At 48.5% G+C, this 14,785-nt stretch overlaps 3 protein-coding genes across 5 annotated transcripts; 1 reads left to right on the forward strand and 2 right to left on the reverse strand.

The window, feature by feature from the left end:
- Positions 1–649: 649 nt before the first annotated feature.
- Positions 650–8,602, reverse strand: bdg (sodium-dependent transporter bedraggled). Of its 3 annotated transcripts, none has more exons than XM_015185237.2 (8): positions 8,354–8,602; positions 4,471–5,469; positions 3,208–4,409; positions 2,946–3,110; positions 2,595–2,874; positions 1,744–2,528; positions 1,441–1,676; positions 650–1,367 (listed from the first exon to the last, which is right to left on the reverse strand). In XM_015185237.2, the coding sequence occupies exons 2-8, from the start codon at positions 5,342–5,344 to the stop codon at positions 797–799; spliced, it is 4,113 nt and encodes a 1,370-aa protein (XP_015040723.2). In that variant the 5' UTR covers positions 5,345–5,469; positions 8,354–8,602; the 3' UTR covers positions 650–796. The 3 variants fall into 3 exon arrangements, with proteins under 3 accessions (XP_015040723.2, XP_001361947.3, XP_033233373.1); XM_001361910.5 differs by having other exon boundaries at positions 2,946–3,113; XM_033377482.1 differs by lacking the exon at positions 8,354–8,602 and adding an exon at positions 5,985–6,003 and having other exon boundaries at positions 2,946–3,113.
- A 2,480-nt stretch (positions 8,603–11,082) lies between these two features.
- Positions 11,083–13,273, reverse strand: Diap2 (Death-associated inhibitor of apoptosis 2). The gene is made up of 3 exons (XM_001361911.4): positions 12,858–13,273; positions 11,786–12,797; positions 11,083–11,717 (listed from the first exon to the last, which is right to left on the reverse strand). The coding sequence occupies exons 1-3, from the start codon at positions 13,236–13,238 to the stop codon at positions 11,629–11,631; spliced, it is 1,482 nt and encodes a 493-aa protein (XP_001361948.2). The 5' UTR covers positions 13,239–13,273; the 3' UTR covers positions 11,083–11,628.
- Positions 13,274–13,374: 101 nt separating this feature from the next.
- bug (thioredoxin domain-containing protein bug) lies at positions 13,375–14,578 on the forward strand. Its single transcript, XM_001361912.5, has 2 exons — positions 13,375–13,509; positions 13,570–14,578. The coding sequence occupies exons 1-2, from the start codon at positions 13,482–13,484 to the stop codon at positions 14,445–14,447; spliced, it is 906 nt and encodes a 301-aa protein (XP_001361949.2). The 5' UTR covers positions 13,375–13,481; the 3' UTR covers positions 14,448–14,578.
- The last annotated feature ends 207 nt before the right edge of the window (positions 14,579–14,785 follow it).

The raw sequence follows: 14,785 nt of genomic DNA on the forward strand, positions 1-14,785 counted from the left end.
TTTTACCTTGCCGGCAACATGTTTTCTAATAAACCGGTTTCAGAGAGAGCCGCTCATTTTGGTTCGTCTCTGCTCTCTCAGCAACGATGCGAAGTTCTAGCAACATGTTGACGTTTGAGGTAGAGTTGCCAGATCAATGTCAGCTTAAGCCCGCCTACGTGATTATTTGAAAATTCAGGGGATTAACTTTTTTGCACCAAAACAGATGCAACTTGCAAGTCATAATCAAAAAAAGAAAAAGGGAAATTGCGTGACTACTTGACCCAAACGCAGGGAAACTGTATCCAGATTAGTTGGTTTCCTGTCTGGCTCATTACTACCCATCCTTTGTTGCTGCTTCCTCCAGAGTTCTCTGCTCTGCGCTTTCCTTTTCTGAATGGTCACGTTTATTAATCGGCTTAGCTCTTGGTTTCGTTTGTTTTTTAAATACGCGGCCCTTAACTACCGGGCACGTAGCCCTCCCATTGTTTGGATAATTTTAAGGGCAACTGCGTCGACAGACGCAGACGCCGATCCATAAGCATGAAATATGTGACACGAGGGTAGGTAGGGTAGGGCTACGGGTAGGGGTCGTCGAGATGGCGATCAATGGACGACGGACCGACTTAAGGACCGGTTGTATCAGCTGTCGGACGCTGCAGTCGATCAGTTAATGTTTAGTTGTTCCTTCATTATTATTCGCATAACTACAAGTAATATTCGTATTTGTATAACTAGCACTAATCAAGTCTAAAAAAAGCAAGCAGATATGTGGATCGTACAGCAACTGGCTTCTGTACGATACGAAATTAGTCAATTAAATCACAGATGTATTATTTTGCGCACACTCCTCCACATCCACGCCGGGCGTCCGGTCGGGCGGCTCGGCATTTAGTACCAGGTTCTCGATCGAGCGGAACGAGGCGTCCTCCAGGTGCGTGGACATGGCCGCAGGCGGACGTGGCAAGGTGTTGGCAGTGCCACTTAGTCCCCCGCCTCCGCCCTGACGTGGCAGCGGCGGCTGGCGATGTCGCACTGAGGAGCGCAAAATCGTAACCACATCCTCGGCGGTGTACGGACGCCGCTCCAACGTGGCCATGGCCGATGTGGACACTGTCTCCGATCCTGGGCGATGCAGCTTCCGGCCCAGGGACTGCGAACGTTGTGCATAGCTAGCATGGCTGGGACGTTGCCCAATCTCAATCGATTCGGGACTGCTAGTGCTGCCGCTGCCGCTGCCAGCTGGCGATAGCTCTGCCTCTGCATGGGAGCTGCTTCCCGCCGGATTGGTTAGAATGGTCAGATAGTCGGGCGGTGCCACCGGCGATCCAGACTCCGCATCGATGCTCAGCACGGGTCGAGTGCGGCTCGAAGAACCCCCGAGTACTCTGTGGATGGAATGGAAGGGGGGATAGTCTCGTTATAATCTGTGCTCATCTGGGAGTGATCTGCACTCTGTACCTGCGCACGCTGCGTCGAATACTCTGGCGCAGAAGTTTGGCCAAACGAGCTCCGGTCGCTGTGGTGTAGGATGGCGGCGGCGTGTACTTGGGCGGAGCATCGTTCTGGGCGTCAAGCTGGCCATTGTCCGGCTGATGGCCGGAGGCATTGCGACGGCCCTGGGATGTGGCCTGCCGGGCCGATGGACGTCGCGGCTCGTCTCCCTCCTCCGGCGGTCGGTACAACAGTTGAATGCGCTGCAAAGTGCCAGATAAAACGGAGATTGAAGCAAGATTCCCAAAGAATCAGTGGGCGTGGGCTTACCTCCAGAATGTCGGGAGGTCCGTGGGTCAAATACCGATAGATCTGGATGATGGCCGTAACGGGAATGACCAAAACAATGCCAATTTGGATGAGGCTGCCCGTCTTCCGCAGCCAGTAGCTAAAGTACGACTTGCCGCGCCAATAGTAGAACTGATTCGACAACGATGCCTTGTAGTCGACCACCGAGAGCGTGATCAGGCCAATGGGCAGCAGGACATTCCAGGAGAGGGCCAGAAAGGCGGACATGGAGCCGCACATGCGCAGATCATTCACCAAGTCATCGCCATTGTAGGGACGTCCGCGTATCAAGAACACACCAAATATCTGAGCCGTCCAGATGATGGGTATAAACCAGGAGCCGCCCAGCAGAAAGTCCACGTAGTACAGTATCGAAATTCCCACTTCGGTGGCAAAGGGAATGCTCAGCAGCAGCCCGGTGACGCAGCTCAGCAGCACGGAGCTGGTCGAGTTGCCGAGGGCACTCGAGATGGGCTTCCACATCACACACAACTGCGCCAAGCCGAAGCAGGCGAACAGGGCGAACGCTACGGCAGCCCAAACCCAGGAGATGCTCTCGCTGGCCAGTGATAGAACGGCCGGAAAGAGTTCGGTGATGAAGCGCAGCGCCTGGAAGCCGCTCTCAATATGGATCATGGTGCGATTCCGACGATACGTCTCACCAATGAACGACGAATAGTGCGGCACCAGCGCCCGTGGATACGACAGCAGCTGGGGATTGGTGTTCGCTTGCAGCGAATACACGGACGTATAGCTGTCGGCGTTTTCTGAAGCGAAGCAATCAAGTATCAATTAGTCTTTTATTCCCTTCGATATTCTACTCCATTTCTCACCAAAGGATCCTGGCACGTAGATGTAGCCGTGCTGCCAGAGAATCTGGGCACAGCACAGGGCCAGCAGGGCCATCAGGCCCAAACCCAGAAAGGTGAGCAGCACCAGGACAATGGCATCGCGTCGCAGAGTCGCCTTCGAGGCACTGGCATGGGTGCGACTGGTTATGGCTATCACCGAGGCACCCAGCAGGCCCCACGTGAGGAAGGTCTCCTGTGTGGCCGCCGTCCAGCTGTTGGAGTTCACCAGAAACTCATCAAAATCGCTGGCAGCGAAAATGTTCTGAGGAAAACAAACAGAAATGGGTTTAAGATGGCTTCAGGGAGGAGGATTTGTCGGGGACGACGACCTACCTGGAGCTTTGTGGGATCCACAGCATAGAGAAACTTCACTGTCACCACCATGAGGGCCACCAGGGGCAAGGTGTTGATGAGATACGCAAACTTTCCCAGAGATTTCAGTCCTTTGCAGAGTATGAGGAAGACGCCCGCCCAGATGAGGGCCAGGTAGAACGCCAGCTGCTGGAGGAAGAGGCAGTTAGTCGGTTAGATCGGGGGGGAATTGGGAATAGTGTGGGAGAGTGGGTGGGGAAGGGAGCGAGGGCGAATCACCTACCCGATCATTGACGTGAAAGCGAACTCCACTCGCATCTGGATGCTTGCCCAGATGCAGCCGCTGTAGGACCACAATATTGAAGTACTCGGCCACCGTTTGGGTGAGATTCCCGGTGGAGTTGGCCGTGTGATTCCAAAAGGGAAAGGCCACCTCCTGCCAGGGGTAGCCGATGCGTTGGGCTGTGGGAAAGACGTCCCGCAGATAGACCAGAATCCAGGCAATCGACACCGTCGAGTAGATTGCCAGGAAGCACTGGACCATGACCAAAGCAATGCCCACGCCGGAGCAGATCGGACTGATCTTCCACATGGATACAGGGCCGGCACGGATCTTGGCCCCCAGGCACATCTGTAGCCAGAAGATCGGTATGCCAAAGATAATGGAGAGCATCAGGAACTGGAGCAAGAAGTTTCCGCCGTAGTTCATGGTGAGCACGGCAAAGCGGCACAAATTGAACACTCCGAGGGTGCAGGCCATCAGGGCCAGAGCGCGACTGGCGGCATGCGGCCACTGGCTGTTGAAGCCGCACTTCTCTCTGAGCGGCAGATGCAGCGGCTCCAAGGGGGTGGTGCTGCTGGCACTGCACATGGTGGTGCTCTGCGCCTGCAGCTCCACCTGATCCTGATCCTGATCCTCCTGGTCGTGGGTGCTCACCGAGCTGCTGCTGCTATCCGAGACCAGGGACAAGGGGCTGGGCATTCGGGAGGAGCGGGCCGAGCTCAGCTCCGAGCAGGTGGTCATCATTTGATGCGTCGGCGTCTCCGGCTCCGGCAAATACACCCTCGTTGGGGCACTCTGTGGTCGGCTATGGCCCACAGCTATGCTGCCACGAGCCGGCGTGGGAGGTCCCTCCAGGCGGCGACCATATTGCCGGGGTCGCTCCTCGCTCGAGGCACGCGCCGCCGTCCGCTGTTCGTTCTGCAGGAGATTATCAAAGATGTGAGCATCGGTGAGCATCTCCGAGCCATACTGTTGTGGTTCCTGTTGCAATCCTGGGCAATCGCCCTGCGAAAAACAACGTCGCATATCCGCCTCCCGCCTGGGCTGCAAATCCACTAGCAATGTGGGCAAGTCGTCCTCCTCCCCCAGTGTGGCTTTGGTCTCATCTGGTTCTGAGTGGTGCTGCTGCTCCATGGCGCGTCGCAAGGACTGACGACACCAGACATCGGCGACTGGCTCGTCAGGCGGCGCTTCCAGGGAGGCTGCAGGAAAAAGGTTATGTAATTTATTGATTTCTATCGATTCTTTCGTTGTGGGACTCACCCGCTTGGCTTGTGCTGGGCCTTAGGGAGCAGCTAAAGGTCTTCCGTATTTGATGCTCCCGCTGGAAGTCTCCGTCGCCCATCAGGCCACTGGACGTGGCATCATCATCCAGGGCGGATTTTTTGTGTGCCTTTCGTTTCCTACTCAGCGGCAGGGTGCGCGTTCTTGGCTCTCGCTTGAGGCTTGAGTGACCATCAATGATGACCAAAGAGTCCTCTCGACTCAGGGCATTGTCCATTTCCTCCAGATAGTTGTCCAGATCCATGAGATAGTCTTCCACCTTGTCATCGTCGCTGGCACTGTTCAGCGATGGGGAGTTGGTGCGAGAGGAGCTGCCATTCAGCTGCGAGGCACCGTGCACGTCCAGTATGGCGTCCAGTTCATTCAGCACACAGAGCTCGGCCTCGTTCGTCTCGGCCTGATCTCGCTTGATGGGCGTACTCAGGGGCGGCGGCTGCATCTCCTGGCTGCCACAGAAGGCACTTCGGTCGTCCTCGTGTATCTCCATCTTAAAGCTAATGGGTTGCAGTTGCAGCGGCTGCTTCTGCTGTTTTTGCTTCTGCTTCTGCTGGTGGAAGCCCTGTGGTGTTTGCTGGATCTCAATCAGATCCTCATCGCTCAGTTCGTCGTCGTAATAGTCGCAGGACTGCCGGATCGATTCGCTCGAGAGGCTGTGCGAGAGTCCATAACGCTCTGGCTCCTCTTGTTGTTGTTGCTGTTGTTGTTGCTGCTGTCTGCGCGGCTTGCCCGCTGTGTGTCCTGTGGAGGCACCTGCTGCCGAGGAGGATGTCGATGGTGTGGGTGGTAGACTAGCGTAGGCATTTGAGTTGCGTTTGAATTCCACCCGGCCTGCTGCTTGTTCTTTACTGTTCATTTTGTTGGCATTGCCGCACAGCTGATGGATGGGGCTGGCTGGCTGGTGTGTTGGGGTTGGCGTCTGTTGTAATCCTGCCGCCGCTGGGTCCAGTGTTGGGTAGGGGCTGCGGTTTCAAATGTTTCCTGATAACGAAAAGCAACAAACTGGTTAAACAATCTTCTTGTACACTATCTGGACATTGAGACAGGTCAGCTTCTGGAGATCAAATCAGCTGGCGTTATATGCAAAAATGCAATCAAATGCAAACAAGCGCGTGCTCTCAGCTTTTACGATTGTTTGCACGTGAGTGAATCGCGTCCGCCAACAAACCTCCCCCCACCCCCCACCTGTCCGTTTTGTGACAGCCGCAAATGGTCGAGAAAATACATATACATAGAGTATATGCATATGTGGAATGGGTATACGGCACGGGCAACAGAAAGAGAGAAAAGTAGAAGCAAACAGTGTGGCGAGGCGCATGTTCATTCAACTGATCAGGTGAATGTACTTCCGTTAATAACTCTTTTTTTTCATCCATGATATGTTCGTATAAACAATCTCAAAAGGGAGTGGCGTGTGTGCAGTGGTGGGGGGGACTGGAGCGGACTAGGCACTCGAGCCGCTGTCGCCGTTGCTGCCGCTGCTGCTGGCACGTTACCTCGATTAAAGTCAAATTTCTGTGTTTTATTTCTTCTTTTTCGGACGCTGCCCGCCGTGTTTTCAGCCTCAAGTCGAAAAATCTGGCTGAATCACACAGAGTGTCTCTAGGGTCTGGTCTGGTCTGGTTTTCTTGTTTCGGTCGATTTTGCATATGTATAACCGTGACCTTCACAGAGTTTTGTCGCCGTCGCTGTTTTGTTGGGGCCATAAAAACTTTAAAGAGATCGGATAGGCACCGCACCGCGCAGCATCGCATTAGGGCACACACAAAGAAAATCAGTTAACCTGTGTATGGGAGTAGTGTGGTGCCATGGCGGTATGCAGCTGTCTCCGGCTAATAGAATAAGCGGCATCCATATATTAATTGTTGACTCGAGAGGTCAAATTATTTAGCGAACAGATGCCATTGATCGCAGATTCACACACACTTTCCACTACACCACTACCCTCCCTCTCTCTCTCTCTCTCTCTCCCTCTCTCTGTATAAAGCCCGGTACGGGTCTCTGGGGAGACGTACCGTTAAATTTCGCCACTGCTCTCGTTTTTTCGCATCAAATGTCCGAGAAATAAAGGTAAACAAGACAATTAGTGCTGCCGTTTGAAAATGCAGTTTTGCAATTGGCAACTCTGTCCGCACGGCGGACATTTATGCTCCGAATGATCAAGGTATATCGAACAGAAGGTAAGGAATTATCAATTAAGTATATATAACCTATGTCAATTGCATCCGTCTGGATAGGTGAAGACGAACGAATGGGGTGGCAAAGAAACTATGGTGACCGGGCACGGGTAGAGCCTTACCGCATTGTTGAATATACCTTGCTAATGACCTTCGGTGGGGGCTAAAAAATGGCAACACCCAGCTGCCAAACGGCAAAGCGGGCGGCTGGCTAACAACTTGTTTTCTTTTCGTAGCAGTTTTAATGCAATTTACAATGAAATTGACATTCACCAAACAAATAAAACAAAACTAGTTAATGCTGGGGCACACGACGCACACGTAGCAGCTTCAATCCAATGATCGCGACCGATGCTGGCAAGTGTGGTTTCCTTGCCACATCGGTATTGGTATTGGTTGCTACGGTGGGTGTGTGTGTAACTGGGGTTGCAACGCAGCACCGAATGGTACCGTTTTCGATGTGAGCCTCCAGTCAGTCCCTATAGCTATTATTATGGTTACAAAAAGAAAATCAAAGTGCAGCACGTTTTTTCCTGTGCTTCAGCGCCATTTCCTCTTTGACGCCACAGAGAGGGATAGAAAGAGAGAGAGAGAGAGAGACAGAACTGACAGCTGCCAGGTTTTTCTTTCCACCGAAGCCTGCCCGGGGGCTTGACTAGTACTGGAACTGGCACTGGCACTGATGTGGGGGGATACACAGGGGGAAAGGAGTCTCATGTATGAGTAATGCAACAACCAGTACGAGTACTTTGCAAACTGCAACAGAACGTTCAATTAAGTTCAATATTTGAGGAAAGCATTGGGTCAATTGCAAAACAAACGATCGTGCAAATGTATACAGAAAAGGCAGCAGAATCTGTACGAACAAGCAATTTGGATAGCGGGAATTTCGCCATTTATTTGTTTATCTGCTCATTTGGCATGCCGCAGAACATGTACGGAACGTGAAAGGGAGCCCTGCCCTGCTTTTGTTTTTTCTACGTTGTGGAAATCGCTTTTACAAAACAAACACACACACAGATAGAAACATACGCACAGACACATTATCCGCTACTTATGAATAACTGTTTTTCAGCGAAATACAAAAAATGAAAGAATGCTGAGTGCTGCTGGATTTGCCATTGCGGTTTGAATGGGGAATACCTTAAGTGGGATTGGTCATTCCCTAAGCGATCCAAAAACAAATAAAAGAACCACACAGCTGTTTTCCCAAAAGAGTGACCCGAAAAACGGAATGGAACCACCGCGTATGCGCAGCACGCCCCGAGCCTAAAAACATCATTTCAGATTTCATTTTAGTGTGTGTGTGTGTTTGTGTGTGTGTGTGGAAGCAGTAGTACTTTCGGGTAGAAATAGTGAGATCTGCAGATACGTGTCGTGCTCGTGCTCTCGCTCTCACTCAACCTCCTCTCTCCTTTGGTTACTATGTAGTGTGTATGTGTGTGCTGCTTTTGTTTCTCGCATTTCCATTTCCAAGCGCACGAGCAAACAAACAAAAAGAAGATTCCAAACTTACGAAACAAATCAAAAGGGAGCTGTGGGGCAACTTGCCACACAATCGCAGGTCTAGCTCTCCTTCTCTCTCTCTCTCTCTCTCTCGCCCACACTTAGTACGAGCAGTTAGCATAATGCACCAGTCACACACTCACACTATTAGTTAGATGTATTTTTATATAAAGAATACTCACACACACGTGAACGCGATTGGTAATTTTGATATTTTGTATCTTGTTTTCCTCTGAATTCATCAGAAAAATTAATAACTAGCTTTCCAGAGCTGATTGCGTTACCGTCCCGGCCAAGGCGACATTCGAGTTAATAACAATGTTCTCTGCGAACGCTGCGACCCGCACCATACAATTTCAAGCGCAAAAAAAGTTAATAATAAAAATAAAAACCACACAAAAATTAAAAACGCTGCCGCTCCGCTCCAGTGTGACCGCGGGTTGAAATATACGGTCCGACCCTCAGAAATATACCAAAATATACCGTCTCATTTTAAAAATATACCGTAAAAATACTAACCAAGTCAAGTTGTACTAAAATATTCTTCGATTTTGATATTCCGTGGAATATTCTCAGCTATATAGCACATTTAGCCCTGACCACATAATTTTATCCGATTAAATAATCAATTTTCTACAAGATTGGATAGTTTTTAATCCTTGCTTTTATTGCATTTTGACTAAAACAAGGTTTGAACAAAATAGTTAAACAAAAAATCAGTCTCAATGTTGCTGGTATTTAAAGACATGATGCGTGTATAGGCCTTTGTACACCCTATTTCGTTAATTTTATATGAAGATGAAACGTGATTTATAAAGAAATTTTCTCAAATTGATATTCTTTGGACATGTTCAAGTACATTATTAGTATCTTGTATAAATTTATGTCGATCCTGATACCTACGGAGTCTTGGAAGACAAACGTATTCACAATTCTATAACATCCATTTCCTCCAGGGTATGTGTGCTTGGAATTAGCAACATTTGTGCATGGAATTAGCAACATTTGTGTATGGAATGGGACTCATTGTTGCAATAGCGAAACTGCGGCGAATCGGGTATTGCCTATATTTCAAGCTATATAGATTTGCCAACTTAGCTTTATACCATAGATAAATGTATTTTCTACAAGATTGCTTCTTTTAATTACCTTTATGTATTTTATTTTGACCAAAAAACGGTTTTCAAGTAAATGTTGCCGCAACTTTTGTGTATGGAATGCGCAACATTTGTGTATGGAATGAGACTCATTGTTGCCAAAGCGAATTGGGGTGAAATGCGGCGAACTGCGGCGAATTCAAAATTTCGCATATTCTTTGTTCCGTTGAATAATACTATTTATATAGAAACTTTAGCCATGCCCACTCAATTTTATACGATTGATGAATCAATTCTATTCATGATTGGCCTATTCGAAATACTTGCATTTATTGGATTTTTATATAACATTGAAAATTAAATTAATAGATTGATGAAATTTAAAAAAAATACCATGGGAGCGCGGCGAAAACCAGTATTTCTACAGTATGACCCTCAGAACAGCACCAAAATATACGGTCTCATTTGAAAAATATACCGAGTGGTGCGCGCCAAATCGACCTTTTTTGAATGTGAGCGACAAGGATTTAAATGTTGTCAACCGGGCCTTTATCTATGCCCACATAATTTAATACGATTAATGAATCAATTTTCTACACAATTGGTTAGTTTTTAGTCCTTGCTTTTATTGTATTTTGACTAAAACACGGTTTTCAAGTAAATGTTGCCGCAACATTGTGGATGGAATGGGACTCATTGTTGCTAAATCGAACTGCGGCGAATTCAAATTCCTCATATTCTTTGTTCCGTTGAATAATACTATCTATATGGAACATTTAGCCATGCCCACTCAATTTTGTAGGATTGATGAATCAATTCTATACATGATTGGCCTATTTGAAATACTTGCATTTATTGGATTTCTATATAACATTGAAAATAAAATTAATAATTGACAAAAATAACATTTAGCACTAAAAAACACCACATGGGAGCGCGGCGAAAACCAGTTTCTACAGTATACACGGTCTCACTTGAAAAATATACCGAGTGGTGCGCGCCAAATCGAACTTTTTTGAATGTGAGCTCCCGGTTATGGTTGCAGCTCGGATTCGTCCATCGTGGCGCGGCTTATGGAGTCCGAGGCGACTCTGTTCAAGTAATGCACCCGCGACGCGTCTCGAGGACGAGGGAACGCGGCTTCTCCACCCCCCTTCCACAAAGCACGACGGCTGCCATCCACGCGGGTGATCTCGATGAGATGAGCCTCCGCATCGGACCGACGCGAGAACATGCCCCATTCCCCACGTCTTTCCATCGCACCAGACGCCAGTTGCCGTTTTAGCCGAACAGCTGTTCACCCCCACCCCCAGTCCGCGGTCTGTTCTTCTTCTTCCTTTTGCTATGATTTTGCTATGATTTTGCTATGATTTTGCTGTGATTTTGCTGTGAATTCGTCTTCTTCTTCTTTTTTCCACGAAATTTTCATGTTTTAAAATACCACCGGAAAATACCGAATATTTCCCAAATTTTTTTTTTCAAAAAACGACCAATTCTTTGTTCCGTTGAATAATACTATCTATATAGAAGATTTAGCCATGCCCACTCAATTTAATACGATTAATGAATCAATTTTCTACATGATTGGCCTATTCGAAACACTTGCTTTTATTGGATTTCTATATACCGTTGAAAATTAAATTAATAGATTGATGAAATTGACAAAATATACAAGCTTTTCTATAGCTTTTCCCCAGGGTATGCCGAATTTTCTCATTTCGGAAAAGCTCCTATCGATATCTAATTAAACCAATCAATACCATATCGATAGTGATCGCGATTTGAATTGAAAAGCGGGAGACAACAGGCTCACATTTAACATTTAAATATATTTTTATATTTCGTATTTGGAGTTAGATTTAGTATAGTTTTGTGTAGGTCTAGACTATCAGCGAGCGGTTTACAAACAGTATCAACAAAAAACACACTTGTTAATAGAAGTACGATAACAAAACATAGAAACGTGATGTGATTGTGTTGCACCCTTCACAGCTGGAGAGTAGAGAGAAATATTCGATCTAGCGATAGGAAATTGCTTATAGTTCTTACGTGTTGATCTTAGTTTATGGACTGTGAAGGGTATACGCAGTTGCACACAGTTCCTTTGTAGGTTTCTTAGTAGTTATGTAGTTAAAGGTATTCGTATTCCATTAGCTTATCAACAGATTTTTTGAACTATTGTTTTGCTTGATATTAATTTAATTTGGTTCATGTTTGCTCTAAACCGGAGCGCGGGGTAATCAGAGCCCAACGTAAAATGAAATTTTGAAAAATCTGTTATTGCCAAACACGCAGAAGGAATACCCTTAGTAATTATCTAACGTATATGTACTTTGTATTGATATTCGCCAGCGGCTGATTTACGATAGAAATGTGCGCACAAATCCCTTGATGTCGGCGCGGCACAAGGGACAGTTGGCCACGCTGGGGGCGCACTGATTGCATGTCGCTGCAGTGAGAGAGGGTTTGCGATTGAGATAACAGCGCATATAGATGGGGGGGCATGGCATGACTTACCTAAGTGACCGCAGGGTAGGAACACCACCCCAACCTCCTCGTCCAAGCACACTTTACACAGACGGGCGTCCTTCAGCTGACGGTTCTCCTCCTCCAGTGAAATGTTGCCATTTGGCGGTGCCACAGACATTCTCTGCATCTGCTCCGAAATGTTCGCCTCGGGAACGACAGACGGCTCTGCCTTGTTCTGCGTGGAATCGGAGGATACTGCCGTTTTGCTGGTGGTTGCCTGACAGCAATCAAGGGGCGGTGCAGTCGGCTCTGTTGGCTCCCGCACCTCGAGGGCTGTTTCACAACCCGCCTCGTCGAAGATGGCATGCAGCAGTTCATCCAGTGTTTCGAAAGCAGAGCCTGAACTGGAAAGCTTGCGTTGAATAGTGTTTCTCAACACTCCTCCGTTTATGCCCAGGGCGAGGGCTTCTTTGGCCGGGCTCTCATCCATTAGGGCATTCAGCTGGAGAGCAGGAGCCGTTGCTATCTGGGATCCAGACGATGCCGCCATAGCCTCACCCACCTCACGCACAAAGGCTGGTCCCTTGGCCAGCAGCACAAACTGACATTTGGGCGACCATTTAGCGTGCTCGTGCCAGGGCTCGTCCTCCTTCTGCCAGGAGCGCAGACCAATGTTGCAGTGGAAGCAGCGAACCTGATCAGCGATCTTCTGATAAAAGAGACCTGCCTGGGCGAGTGGCTCGGGAGGCTGAATGTTCCCAATGGGCCAGTCGGTGAACGTGCGCAGTCGCGAGTCCACGCAGGCGAAGTTTGGAAGTTTCGGCTGGGTTGTGGGCTGAATACCCAACTCTTCCAGATTCTTTCCAGCGGCAAATTCGATAAGCGGTCCCATTTGGACACGCGGACAGTTGGGGAAGAAGCGTCGATGCTCGTCGAAGGCGTTGTCGTTTTTCTCCCACTTGGCTATAACGCCATTACACCATACGCACTTGACATGATCCAAGCGATTTAGATAGTAAAAACCAGCCTTGGCCAGAGCCTGAGGCGTAACGTTAGGATTCTAGGGGGAAAAGAGTGAGCTTTATGCATTTCTAGAGGATCGAGTCTATTTTTCACTCACTGGCCAGTCCTTGAATGTCTCCAAGCGATTTGCTTCCAGGTGAAGATCAGGACAGACACATGGGGAGGCAGTACCGCCGCCATCCACCATGGTGTTGCCTTCGATGTCATTCTCCTGACTCAGCGTGATATTGCCGCAGTGACTGGGGGCCAGCACCATGGAGCAAATTGGGGAGCAGCGTCGATGTCTTTCGGCCACTTGATCCCCGTACTCCCACCTATCGATTCGCACATGACACCAGTTGCACTCCGCCTCCAGCCAATTCCCCGTGGCAAAGAAACCATTCGTCACCAAATCCTCGGCACTGACGGGGGCATTCAGAGGCCATTGCACAAATGTGGCTGTCCGTACGCTCTCCAGCTCCAGTCGAAGTTCCGTCATTGTTGACGCACAAAAGAGTCACTTCTATCTGTTCGTCTATATAGTCTGTTGTGTATGAAATTCTCCTTACAGTGATGTAATTTGATGTAATTTAAGGATTTCTTTGACAGAAAATCAAAACAAGAAAAATTATTGATTGCCAGCTAGAGAATGGAGAACTATCGACATAACTATCGCATTCAGAGAGGCATTTCAGAGTTCGGTCCCATTGTTTTTAGTGAAACAGCTGTTTAGCAAAGCATAATGAACCAAAATTTATTGTTTATATTTTGTAAGTGTTTTGAAGAATATTGAGAAAAGACAATAGAGTGACTTGCTTTTATTATTGCAGTTCTGTATATCTCGCGATCAAATGCTGAGCTCTCTGGCCTTCTGAGTGCCCTGCAATACTTTGGGCTCTACGGCAATGGATCGGATTCCCTGGGACAGTCTCGCGGTCAGTGCGAGTATACGTTTGAATCGTTCGCCCTGCTGGGTGATCGGCATACTTGCGCGCCAGACGATGAGCATATACTGCACCTGACTCAGCTGCCACCGCAGCGCAAGCCGCCCATCATGATCAAGTGCTTGCAGCCGGAGCCAGCGGCCGACAATGGCAACGGAACCGAGACTGTGCCCAAGCTGCTGATAATGAGGAGTGGCAAGGAGATTCTGAACCTGCTTAAGCCCATTGGCAATGCTACCAAGCGGCACGAGCACGGCAGCTGTGTGGTTGTCCACTTTTGCACGGCCACAAGCTTGGAGTGCTCTCGTGTGGCGCCCGTGATAAACCTTCTGCCTCACCTATTTCCCACGCTGCCCGTCGCCTACATCGATGCGTACGAGTTTACCCCCTTCAACGCCGAGTTCGGTATTGTTTCGCTGCCGACGCTGATGATCTTCCATCAGGGACGACCGTTGATCAAGTACGATACCTCCTGGACGGACTCGGAAAAGCGCGCCTTTGGCAGGTTCATCATGCGCCACACCAACGTAAAGACAGTGGATCCCAAGAGCATTGATCCACAAATCTTGCAGCGAACGCTCACCGAGCCCCTTTCCAACACGCCGGAGGTGCAGACCGATTACTACCTGGGCATGGCCTGGGCCTTTATCCTGCTCTGCCTGGGCAACTATGTGAGGGGCACGATCTTCTGGAAGCAGCTTATAGCGATGGTGCAGCGCAACTGGCGAGAGTCTGAGGAGACGCAAATGGATGTCGTTGACTAATAGTGCAAAAGGTGGTCTTGGGGCGGGGCAGACCGGCCTGGCCTATCTTTCGGAAGCAAAGTACATACGCTTTACATTTACTAATGTAATGTATTTAATGATTTAATTAAATTCACATCAACGTTACTTAAGCCTTATTTAGTATTATATATATTCGTGTATATATATATATATTGGGGGGAATTGTAATTGTAATGTTAAGAGCCTTCAAAATTAGTTAGATTCCTTCATATCCGTCGTCTCCGGTCCGTAATTAAAGCTTAGCGTCTAACCAAATCTAGACCAACTTGAGAATGTATCCAAATAGGTAAGAGTAAAACCGAAATGGCATTCATTGC

The sequence above is a fragment of the Drosophila pseudoobscura genome, chromosome 3, assembly GCF_009870125.1.
Source record: "Drosophila pseudoobscura strain MV-25-SWS-2005 chromosome 3, UCI_Dpse_MV25, whole genome shotgun sequence".
Classification (NCBI taxonomy): Eukaryota; Metazoa; Arthropoda; class Insecta; order Diptera; family Drosophilidae; genus Drosophila; species Drosophila pseudoobscura.

What these genes read in the sequence shown, in the direction of transcription:
- bdg (XM_001361910.5), bottom strand. Translation starts at nt 5,344, where the DNA reads ATGAACAGTAAAGAACAAGCAGCAGGCCGGGTGGAATTCAAACGCAAC. An exon ending in TGGATCCCACAAAGCTCCAG is followed by an intron (nt 2,875 to 2,945) that starts GTAGGTCGTCGT and finishes TGTTTTCCTCAG; the next exon opens with AACATTTTCGCTGCCAGCGA. An exon ending in ATTCGACGCAGCGTGCGCAG is followed by an intron (nt 1,368 to 1,440) that starts GTACAGAGTGCA and finishes TTCCATCCACAG; the next exon opens with AGTACTCGGGGGTTCTTCGA.
- bug (XM_001361912.5), top strand. Translation starts at nt 13,482, where the DNA reads ATGAACCAAAATTTATTGTTTATATTTT. An exon ending in AAATTTATTGTTTATATTTT is followed by an intron (nt 13,510 to 13,569) that starts GTAAGTGTTTTG and finishes TTATTATTGCAG; the next exon opens with TTCTGTATATCTCGCGATCA.
- Diap2 (XM_001361911.4), bottom strand. Translation starts at nt 13,238, where the DNA reads ATGACGGAACTTCGACTGGAGCTGGAGAGCGTACGGACAGCCACATTT. An exon ending in AGACATTCAAGGACTGGCCA is followed by an intron (nt 12,798 to 12,857) that starts GTGAGTGAAAAA and finishes TTTTCCCCCTAG; the next exon opens with AATCCTAACGTTACGCCTCA. An exon ending in CCTACCCTGCGGTCACTTAG is followed by an intron (nt 11,718 to 11,785) that starts GTAAGTCATGCC and finishes CTCTCACTGCAG; the next exon opens with CGACATGCAATCAGTGCGCC.